At 39.3% G+C, this 12,274-nt stretch overlaps 1 protein-coding gene across 5 annotated transcripts in view; it reads left to right on the top strand.

Annotated features, from left to right (window-relative positions):
* dpy19l3 (dpy-19 like C-mannosyltransferase 3) overlaps positions 1-12,274 on the top strand; it is a 58,835-nt gene that overhangs the window by 21,301 nt on the left and 25,260 nt on the right. For all 5 annotated transcript variants that reach the window (XM_028014498.1, XM_028014500.1, XM_028014497.1 and 2 more), the window contains 4 exons: positions 2,056-2,184; positions 7,337-7,448; positions 8,095-8,151; positions 10,841-10,923. In XM_028014498.1, the coding sequence (XP_027870299.1) occupies positions 2,056-2,184; positions 7,337-7,448; positions 8,095-8,151; positions 10,841-10,923 (381 nt within the window). The remainder of the gene's footprint in view (positions 1-2,055; positions 2,185-7,336; positions 7,449-8,094; positions 8,152-10,840; positions 10,924-12,274) is intronic.

Here is a 12,274-nt window from a genome sequence, read left to right as displayed (position 1 = left end):
TCCGATATGCCATTCTCTCTGTATGATAATCTGTGAAACAGTTCTGATTTTGTTTTTCTGGGCCACAGAATATTTACTGTTTTCTGTCGTAAACGGTTCAGTGGCATCTCGTTATTAATTATTCTGGCGATTAATCGAGTAATTGAATTTAAAAAATTGTCCCGTTCTGTAGTAACTATTTAAGCTAGTAAAGGAAAACTGATATAAAGATCAGTAATAGTGCACTTGAATAATAATCAGAGAAGAATAATCTACGTATTTGGAATAGGCAGTGACCCCTGGTGAACAAAAAAAGAAAATTTGGTGCAGAGGTTAATCAGACTGTCACAAATACAATGTGTTAAAACTGTTTCCTGCTTCCAAGATGATCTACTGTGGCAACTCTGTTTTGAAAATCAGTGAATAAGTGAATAAGATTGGCTTCTCATGTAAACATCAATCGATGGCCAATCTCCCAAAATGAAGGAAATTGAAGCTGATTTATCGGTTCACTCCAATTGTTGATGCAAATGAGAGGAGGGCGATATGGACTTGGAATATACTGCAATATGTCTGGTACTATTGTGATAAACTATAAAAATGGCAATAAAGAACTATGGTAGTACTTTATTTGAAGGGGTGTGCATAAGACTGATATGACACTGTCATAAATAAGACATAACACCAGTTATGAACATGAAGGAGTCTTTATGAATATTTATGACTGTTGTCATGAAGTGACATTTGGTAAATAATGACACTTTAATTGCAAAGTTGCTTTTACTGCAACTTTTAAAGCAACTTTGCATTAAAACTATTATTTACCGAATGCCACTTCATGATAACAGTCAGAAATATTCATAAAGACTCCTTCTGTTCATGATAAGTGCTATGTCATATTTATGTCAGAGTCATATCAGTCTTATGCACACCCCTTCAAATGAAATGTTACCAGAACTATTGATTGCTTATTTTTTAGGCAGCTGTATCGCTGTGAATGCATGGCACAGCATATATAGTGGCTCAAGCACAAATATTGTTCTTGAAAAAGATTCCCACTTCAGGACTCCATATTGTTAAAGAAGTGAACTGCATGTAGTAACTGCATTTATTATAAAATTTTAGTCAATCTACTGATTGTCTCATGGGACAATCAGTGGAGAAGATAATAAAAATAACCTTTCCGTTAACACCGTCACGCTTTTTGTTTACATTATTAATTGAAAGTTATCAAGAATAAATAATAAATCCTTATGATAAGAAACTTTTCACAATAAATAATCATTGATAAATCCTCATCTCTAAAGCATACCCTTGTGTCCCATTGTTTTTACTGGTAACACTGGTAAAAGAAGTTGTGTTTCTAATTAATGAATCAGACACCACTTTGTAAAATAAAGAGATATATACTGTGGTAGATGAGATGAGGGTTTTTGTTAGTAGAAGGAAAACCTAAACCAGAGGTCACCATGTTTTCCTCAACTCCTGGATTTCCCTCCATGCTCTGAAAAAGCAGCATCATCCACCAGCTGCCTCTCCCAGCTTCATTTGCCTGTGGTGCAAGGTGATAGGCTGCTCTCAACTAATCAAATTAGCATTTCAACTCGCCCTGCGCCACTGGACGGCTGGAATACTAACCTCACAGAACAGAGGGCTATTTTCCAATTCAGGAATTAATTTAATCCAGTATAGCCAACCTCACGTAGTCAGGGGAGCCGGTTTTGATTTGTATTCAAATGGAAGCCAGTGTCCGTCTGATTCGGTGCAGAAGGCCACATCGTGGGAGTAATATCATCGCCTTCGGGGCCTCTCTCTGTTTGTATGCATGCTGACTCCTGCAGACAGAAACGGTCGTGGGTGTGCATCGTTACATGTCCACTTGCATGCAAGCTGCTAATGATATCTGAACAAGAGCTACTGAAATCTGAATAATCAGAACAATATCAATTCCGCCCACCTGCCGTCCGTCCTGCCTCTCCTCTCCAGCGTATGGATGTGATGTTTTATGTATTTACCGTTCCCTTTTGGTAACGTGCTTCTTTTCTGCTTTAATGTCTGGTTTTTGTTTCCCATTAGGCCTAAAGGAAGTTGGGAGGAAGAGAAGAGAGCAGCTGCAGGGGGACAGGTGGATGCTTTCCGGCCAGATGTGGCCTACAACCTGCTGCACTCTGTGCTCTACGGCCTCCTGGCTTTCAGCACCATGAGGTAAACTCTGAATTGCTGAGGCAGCAGAACACATATACATTCACACTTCCAGGCATAGGCGCTGATTCCTGAGCACCAGTCATGCAAGCATGGCTAACACCACTGATAAACATCACTGCGCCTAGTAGCCGCTATAGCTAGCTGCAGGCACTTTTACTAGGCATTGAGTCATATCCACAAACCCACAGATCTGATGCGGGATGAGCAGGAATCTGTCACAAAAATGTTCATAACGTTCTTCTTTATTATTCAGTTTTATAAAATGTGGCTTAAATTAAAGCTGTGAAAATTACTGTTTTGATATGTAAACTATGTATTATTCCTAGATATAACTTTATAAACTCTTTGGTTTCTGTCAATTCTTTCAAGGACTGACAGAAACAACAAATTTATGTTTTATACTGGACAATTAATTTATTTTTACATAATCACCTCAATCACCTTATGAAAAATTTTATCTTACTTGATGACTATTATGAATATTTGTGATGTCTTCGAATAAATGAGGAAGTTAGAGCAGTTTTTATTGTTTGTTGTACTTTTAGAAATTTCAGCGGCTGCAGTTCACCACAGCAAAGGAAAAATAGCACTAAAAAACAGGTGAAGAATAGCTCAAAACCGCATGCACACCTATTACCATGGCAACCAGCTGACAATAACTAAGACAGAGCAGAGATTAAGTTCAAGTATATCAGGGACATCAACATTTCTCACACAAACAGAAGATTCAGTTCATTATAGTTCCATGTTTTCAAGCTTGGTGTTTATTTTGCAATTATTAATAAGCAGTTGCCTGGACATGAGGTGGTTGATTAGTTAGTGACTGCCCACCAGCAGAAACATAAATCGGCGCCCAAGTCTCGCTCTCACACAGACGTGCTTCAAATCTTATTTTTATTTCATAACTTAATCAGTCGTAGTCATTCACAAGTACCTCTTCAGTCCATTTCACTAAGTTGGTTAATTGGTCCCTTCGGAAGCCTTGATCACCTCCAAGTACTTTCAGCTTTGTGCTGTTTTTTTTTATTTATTTTTTTTATGATAAGCAAAGACAGTCACAGCAAAACTAAAGATCCTCATGGATTGTTATGGTTAATGTCTATGCTCTGTGTCCATTAGTATTAGATTTGATATGCAACAGTTCAGAGGGGCAGCAGCAACTGTTCACCCTCCTTCACTGTTTTCTCATTATGTTGCATTGCAGACTAGTTCTATAGCTTTTCTGTAAAAAAAACAAAAAACGACACAAAATCAAATAACATACTGAAAAAAGTGAAAACATTCTCCTACAACTCGACTGGAGTCCCACTGTGGTGGGTTTATTTTATATAAATGGGTTTTGGGTGTGTTGCCTGATTCAGGTGTCCCAGATTACAGTGCATCTCTAGGCCTCACAAAGAAGGTCACGAGCTGAAAAGCTTTGTGTTCTCCTTGCTTCAGAAATGGAAGAAGTTTGCAAGCACCAGTTGCACCAATAGGGTGTGATTTAAATGAGGTTCTCTCACTTTCTCCTTATGTCTGGCTCTTTAACCAAACCAAGGAAGCAGGGACAAATATGACCAAGAACCTAACGGTCACTAAGGCGAAGCACCAGTGCTCAGTTGTGCAGATGGGAGCAGCATCCAGAAAGTCATCTGTTGCTAATGCATATCACATGTCAGGCCTTTCTGATACAATGGCCAGACGGATGGCGCTTCTCACTAAAAGGCACATGAAGGTTTGCTTCAATTTTGCTAAAAAACCCCCCAACTTACTGATTAATATACCAATCTAAAATTAAATAGAACTTTCTGGAGTGAGATTAAAGCAATGTGTTTGGACAAAAGCAGACACTTCTCATCTTAGATGCCTTCAGTAGGAACAGTCTTAGACTGTTTCTACTGTAGAACATGGTGGTGAAAGTATTATGCTCTAGGGATGCTTTTGTGAGAGACTAGCCCTTTTTCACAGTCACCTAGCAACACGAGACTCGTTATTGTAAAACAAGTCTCTTTTTTGACGCAAACAGTGACTCCACCCCTTACCCAATCAGTGACCGCCAGTCTTCTGACATTGTGTTTTTAGTTCAACTCCACATGCTTGGAAGCCCAGTGAAGCAAGTTCTAGAACAGTGGCTGGTACCACGTAGCCATTACCAGAGAAAAACCCTTATAACCGAGTCGAGCCATAACGAGGAGGTGATAGTGGAAAAGGGCCATAGTTTGCATAGAATGTGGGAAAATAGAGACGGGCACCAAAATAGCACACACCTTTACAGATTTATAAATCTGAAAACAACACATAGTGGCTGAGCTCACAAACACTGCAAAAACAAAATCTGACCTAGTATTTTTCTCTGGTTGCAAGTGCAAATATTTTAGTAAAGTTGAAATTAAACAAAACTAACTTGCAAATAACTTTTCAGGAAGATATAGGAACTTGTTTTAACTAACTTGTTGTTTTAGCCAATTGTAGAGAAACTGAACTGAGCAATGATCCAATGCACACAGCCAAGATAACGAAGGAGTGCCTTTAGCAGTGGTTTCTGAAAGTTCTTGAGTGGCCCACGCAGAGCCCAATTCAGTCCAACTGAACCTCTCAACCAATTCTGCCCAGCCAACCAGGCTGAGATTGATAGGCTCTACAGAGAAGAGTAGAGAAAATCCCAAGCTTGTCAGGACAAGGTGACTTGAGTCTGGAATTGCTGCTAAAGGTGCTTTAACAAAATATTAAACCTTGGGTGTGAACACTTATGCTCATATCATGTTTAAGAATTTCTGTTTGTATTAAAAAAATGTCTGAAAAAATGTTTCCTTTGTTATTAAGATCTGCTTTATGAAGACTCAGCTCAGGTCTTCATAAAACCTGAGCTGTTTTATGAAGACCTGAGCTGAGAATTGAAAGAGTACTGGTGGGAGTTCAAGTTTTTCTCTTAAAATGTGTGTTGGGTAAATAATACACAATACTGTCCAGTGTTAAACACCCCAAATGTTTGTTCCTATTTAGATGAACTATAAACACAATTTATTCTGTGTTTTTACACACTTCTACAGTAGCAGTAGTTGGATGTTAGGGTGTGATTTAAATGAGGTTCTCTCACTTTCTCCAAGTTTTATTTTACATTCTGAATCAAACAAAACAGAAAAGTGGTCATTGGTCCTCATCCACACATTTTGTGATCTACAACCAATGAGAGACGATTGCTCACAACCTTCATTGTGAGGCCGACATCTGAGCCAGCAGTTAGTCAATGAGGAATCTGAGCTTCTGAAACAGAAGTACCTTCAGATTCTTTGTCTGTTAATTAGATCATGAAAATGTAGCAAAATACCAAGGTATGGATATACTTGTCTTTGCATTTGGTGAACTGTAATATTTATGACATTGAGTGATAAGTTTTGTGTTTTCATCATCATTTTTTTAGTTATACTGCCTGAAAGCAGAGGAAAATTATTTTTTTTCAATTATTTAAAAAATATCAATGCTCTGATCAATTTTACTCGCCACCTGGAACTGTCAGGTTTCTGCTTAGCATCGCAATTACTTTCCTCTTTCATCCTGCTTTATTTTAGGTTGAACTAAGTCTATATTTTAAATGATAAGCCATTTTTTTAAATGCACACCAAAAGCACTCTGCTGTCCAACATACAGTGTCTGTCAAAAGCTCTTTTAAAGTGCCAGGTTTTCTGATGTAAAAATATGAAACCATGATGAATCATTTTAAAACTTTTTTCAGCTTTGATGTGACAATGTGTGATGTTCGGTCTAACTACAAAACAAACGTTAGGAGAAGAAATGTGAATACTAAAACAGATCCAATCACCTGGCTGTGCATGCACTCTTTAATCTACTTGCTGAATCATATTTTGATTGTCTACAGTCGTGTTGGGTAAACAACTGCCATCAATTATAGCTAATTTGCAGTGATGTTTGGACATTTATCTGTCAGTTTTGTTCATTTGCTTCATTTAACTAAAGATACAGTTTGCAGAAAGGATCCAATTTCATTTTACAAATGCAAAAGTTGGAAAAAGGGCAAAAATATTATTATTGATGATAATGAATCATCCATTATCATGATATCATTGTCATGATAATGATAAGCTTCTGTGGTTCTGTACATCAAATTTCAGTTTAAGTACCGAATTCTAAAGAATTGTAATTCAAAACCACTTTATGAACTTTACTATAAAATCCTTCCAGTGATGTTTAATCACAATGAGAGATTTCTTATCAGTGCACTTACAAAATAAGGTTCCAGTTTTGAGAGGAGTAAAAATCTTGTAGCTGTGGAAAAAAGCAGTGTGTTGTGATGAGATTTACAGTCTTCCACATTGGGTCAGCACCAACTAAAATTTACCTTCTGTTACTTTCAATATGGTCACCGAGTGGAGCAGATTGCACTGGAAGAACGAAGCTGCTTTGATGAGGAGCTGTTTGTGTTTCCCTCCTGTGTTCCACCTTTAGAGGAGGGGTCAATGTTAAGTTTTGAACATCGACAAACGATGTTTTCTTCATCAGGCACAAAAACTCTTGCTCAAACGTTAATCCAGCAGAGAACATCAGTAACTCAAGACACCACAGAGACTGAAGTCAGGGATGCTTCAATTAATAAAAAATCTAATGAAAGCAAACAGTTTATAAAACAGATTCCTGTTGCAGTCCAGGTGCTGACTTTGTTCTCACAGAACCACAGAAGCTTTTAATACGATGGAGGTTGTATTTGGAGAAAAGCGCCACGCCTGATGTCAGCACTTTCTCAGACATGATGATTAAGAACGAAAGGCCAAAAGAGCAGAAAGCAGTGTCTGTCAGACAGCTGCTTTGCATTAAACAGACTTATTTCTGGATATTTCTGCACCTCTTCCAGCCTCATCCTCGACGTACCAGTGAACTTCTGTCCCATGATGTCTCACCTTGTTCACTCTCCTGTTTCATCTTTCCCTTTGCTTCAAAGGCTGCTGATCTGGACCAACACTTTTTTTTTTGCTACTAAATTTAAGTTCCCTGTTTTCAACACCAGTACCTAGCTTCTGTTGGCAAGATAAAGGCTGAAGAGCTTGGAGTACAGATTTCCATGCTGCGTTCCTACTTTTCTCTCCATGATGGGAGCTCGGCCTGTTTTTCTGTTTTCAGATCAGAAACTTGACTCCACTCGTGTATTTTCCCACAGAATGAAATACATTTGGACAGGCCACATGTGTGCGGTCGCGGCGTATGGTGTGTGTGGGACCGACCTGTGGACTCTGCTTCTCAAAGCTCTCCGCTGCAACACTAAAGTTCTGGTACAAGCCTCTCTTTCATGTCCAAGTCTAGTTTTCTCTGTATGTTTTTATTTTTCATTTTGATTAAGTATTTCGCAGTTTTTTATATTTCTTTATAAAAAACTGTAAATCGGACCTCCTTGATTTGATTGATTTGTATGCATTAATGTGCTTCTATGTGAAAGTTTTAAATGATTTGTTGGTTTAATGCAGTGCTTCTCAATTCCAGTCCTCAGGCCCCCCTGCTCTGCATGTTTTAGATGTGCCTCTATTCCAGAACAGCTGATTCAAATGATTGCATGACCATCAAGTGCTGCAAAAGCTTGTTAATCACCCATAAATTCAATCCAGGTGTGTAACAGAAGGGAAACACCTAAAACATGCAGGGCAGGGGGGCCTGAGGACTGGAATTGAGAAACGCTGGTTTAATGTGAGTGTGACTCATAATGCTGCCCTCTGTGCCTCACCACTAGGTGTCAGTGTGGTCCTAACATGATCACAGCAGGAATTAAATTCTTGATAGTTGGGGAACAGAGCTGCTCTGTCTCTCATCCCAGTCTTATGTTGTCTTACATGTTTTCCAAGAGCCATCTACGTTTCTGACTCTTCTCATTTTGTACATCTAACTTTGCACCTGAGTATTTTTTGTTATCCTCTCTGTTTGCAGCTGCGGTTTATCAGATATGCAGTTCCAGTGCTGATGATTGGCTGGCTGTATTATAAGGTAGGCCGTTTTCCTGCTGCTTTATGATCGTTGTCGTATTGGCAGACCCATCAATAATCCTCGGTCAGTTTGAACAGGTCCTAACGAACATTGTGAGCAAGGCTGAATCACTTAAGGGAAGAAATAAACAAAGCCTAACTTTAAAAGTCATTTAAACTTTAAGCAATGTAAAGTGTCTTACTTTGAACACGAGAATAAATAAGATAAATTGCTGAAGCTAAAGTGCAGTAAATGTGTTGTGTTTCCCATGTTTCTTTAGGATTACCTGCTGTCTATGAGGAGTATAAGGTCACAGAGAAGGGTTTCTGTCACTGCCTGACTACTTGTTTGTACCTGCAAGTTGAAAATTAGAAGAAGTTTGCTTTTGCTCTCTGTTCCTAACCATTACCAGCTTAGGGGAATCCTACTCTGTCCTGCTATATCAGTCAATAATTTGGTTGATCTTTAGGAATACGCCTCTGCGATGGAGGCCTAAAAGCTTTGAGATTTTTACTTTTTTCTCTTAATATTTCCTTGGGCCAACAGAGTATAGTCAACACAGGCAGAGATGATTCCTTTCAAAGGTTTGACAACAATCAACTTGATCTCTCCATGAAGCACAGCTCTTATTTTAGAAGTCTGTTTCTTAAAGGGGCCATTTGTTTGTGTTTTCCAGGCTCATAGTGCCATTTTATACCCCAATCAAGTAGCTATGTTAACATATGTTATTATAAAGATAATGTATATATTAAATATGACTTAAATGAAATTAGACTTCGTAATTTAGCTCCTTGAAATCGGGCCTCTGTCTCTAAAAACTCCTGCTCTTTATGAAACTCCAACTTCAGGAAGTCATCACAACATGGCTCCTCTTTTGACGCTTTAACAACCAGCGTTGTTCTGAGAAGTAACTCATATAATGAGCTCCACAGCTGCAAACATCTGGTGCAGTCCCACCAGATGTTTGCTAATTGTTACCGGCTAGTCTGAAGGAGCTGGGTGATGGAGTCATGGGAGGGGGCTACTCTGTGAGGTGGAAGCTTGGAAACTGCCTCTTCGAGGATTAGCTCTTGAAGGGAAGCCAACCAGGCATTTTGCACAGCTAAATGGTTGCCATGGAGATTAAAGGATTTCTCAACCACGCATGAAAGAATCAAGGCAACGCTTCAAGTATGTTTTTGATGAGGGAGAAACATTATAACATGGTGTAAAAAAGTTGATTTTACATAATGCTGCCCCTTAAACTTATGATCAGTCCAGTCAGCTAACTTCAGCCTGGCTTGTCCTGCTCTCCCTCAAATCCCCAGGACCAGCTCAGTGTAACTTATTGGGGAATGACCCAGGCAGCCTGACGGCCTTGGAGTCCACGGTCAGTGTGTAATTTTCCAGAATGGACAGATTGAGAGCTCAGCCTTCGGATTAGGTCACAAAACAGACTGGTTGAGAGACAACAGCAGAGACGTCATGCTCTCTTTAGTTATCCTTTCACTGTGGATGTTGTTAGGGTCCACCTATGCAACACCTCCATCTTTAGAGATTTGGTTTATGATATTCACAAATAACCAAATTCTATGATATTCTATGTTTTTATGCTAAATTCTGTGATTCAGAGATCATGTAAATGATCCTTCTATGAAGGCTGTCTTTTCAGAGGATACTGTACCGATGTTGGCGTTGAGCACGCATTGAGACTGTGAGAGCATATTTCTGTGAACAAAGATGAATGCAGATCTGTGTGTGTTTACATCTCACATACTCTCATTACACTTGGCTGTGTGTCTGCGCTGTAACTTGATCAAATGAATGTAATGGACCACATCATCACAGACAGGTCTTTTTCATCCAGTCAAAGTAGAAACCAATCACACAGCAAATCAAAATCCTACATCAAGCTGCAGACATTATTGAACAAAATGGTGAATTTAAGAAAACGCAAGAAAACGTAATACTATACAAACTTAGATTTAGTACCCTAACAATATTATTAAAGCATACAAATAGTCAATATTGTCCATTTATATAATATTCCTTTTTATTTATTTTTGCTTTTAAGTGTGACCAGCATTACGTAGCTTGTTTTAAGATCCACAGGCTGATTACTTAATTAGGATTTAACCAAAGTGTAAAAAGTTATATTTTTTATTACTTTTTTGGTATTTGCCTTTTTTACGACTCTGTCCAATAATGTCATCTGGTTACACATAGTTACCTACTCATATTTTCAAATTTCCTGTCAACTTTAACCTTTTTTTTATGCAAAGACCTGGTGAGGCGCTGGTGGACAGCCCCAACACCCCGACCACCAGGCAAGGTTTCTGGGGAAAACCCTGACAGTTTCTTTATTGTCCAGTAGGCCCACATTTCTGTACTGGAAAGGCATTTTATTGGTTTTAGAAATAATCAACATTTCAAAGAAATTTGATTTTAATCATCTGTAAGTGATAATCACCAAATTAGCAGATATAAAATCATAAAATGTGTAACGAGCTGATATAACATTTGTATTGTAAAGGTTTACTGTATGGAATTGAATTGCTGGTGTCAATAACTTTTTGAGGATGTTCTAATCAGTTGAGATGCACCTCTTTCAATCAGTGCAGTTTTAAGGATGAATAGGTTTGTTGTTGTACTTTGTGTCTTAATAAAGGTAAACCCATGGCTTTCCATCTCTCCTCCTTCTTCCTCTTCTCCCCCTTCTCTCCCTCTGTAGTTCTGGCCTAAGCTGATGGAGGAGCTATCAGAGCTCAGGGAGTTCTATGATCCAGACACAGTGGAGCTGATGACCTGGATTAGGTACTTACACACATGCTCACACATGCACCCAAATTTACAGATCTGGAGCACCTATTATATTGATGCAAATTTGATTAGCTTGTTTCGCTAGATCAAGCTTCGCTTCGCCTGATGTTCTTGATTAGTGGGGGTGTTCGTGTGTGTGTGTGTGAGTGTGTGAGTGTGTGATGCCGGTTTGTGGGGGAGTCTGGCTGATGAGTGATGAGAGACAATGGGTCGCCATGAATAAGAGATAGGAGTGGTGGAAGGAGCCCAGCTGCTGGAGAAGCTCTAACCCACCTCGGGGTCTCTGGGGCTCTGGGCTTGAAGAAGATCAGCCTGATGGGAGCAGAAGCAGCACTCTGATTTGGAGTGGCCCCATGCTGTTGCTCTGTATTTTGGAGCTCCAACACACACATTGCATTGCAGAAATATTCATTGTTCTTAAGCTTTTCCAGGTTTTTGCCACACATCAACTTATATCATTTTATTACAAGATTCTGTAATGGGCTTTGCAAAGTAGTGAAGAATTGTGTACCGGAAGAAATTTTGCTTATTTGTGGCCTGCAAATAAAGCTGCAAGCCTTTAAAGGTGAGTTTCAACTGTGGGGATATTTATTTCTCCAGAATTTAGCCCTTTTAGCTATATAGGCTGTTTATGTATGTTTAAGTGGCGCCTGAAACCCGGGATGTTTATGTAGACTGAGTCCCCTGACGCTGAGCAACCGCTCCAACAAGAGAACCGCTGCAGCCTGGAGACAATGGTCTCTGTCCATGACAACAGTAGAGTCCAGAAAGCGATTAAAAACTGTGGATTGAGACTCGTATAACACTATGCCTTGTTTGCACAGCAAGCTTTTAAAATTGTTGGTTGATTTTCAAAGGCTGAGAGATCCCACACATATCAGATGTCAGACAGGAAATCTCGCAAACCCTCTCGAGATCAAACATGAGTTAAGAGTAACCAAATATGGCCGACTGGGAAGAAGCAATGGCGATAGTTTGTGGAGGTGAAAGTGTTTCCATCACTTCAACAGAGTTGTTTCCCAATAGCCATGGATTTGGACCCTCTGTACAAAACCAAGCCTTGAACCAGGGGCTACTTTTTACCAAACTACTTCTGCTGTAGTGCTAAAAACTGTGGGTGCATATTGGGTTATAGTTTGTGGTGTTAAAATAGACAGCTGTTAGTGTTTTTATTGGGGGTCTCAGACAGTTGAGGTCCCTAACCATCTGGGGTCCACTGTAAAGACTTTGCTAAGGCACTAGCAAAGTCTTTAAAGACTTTGTAATGGGCTTTAAAGACTTTGCTAGTGCCAGACAAAAAAAAACCCAACTAGCAGTTGGGGTTTTTTTTAGCACCCAATGGGTT

This window comes from Xiphophorus couchianus, chromosome 4 (assembly GCF_001444195.1).
Source record: "Xiphophorus couchianus chromosome 4, X_couchianus-1.0, whole genome shotgun sequence".
Lineage (NCBI taxonomy): Eukaryota > Metazoa > Chordata > Actinopteri > Cyprinodontiformes > Poeciliidae > Xiphophorus > Xiphophorus couchianus.
This window is presented reverse-complemented; position numbering and strand designations above follow the sequence as displayed.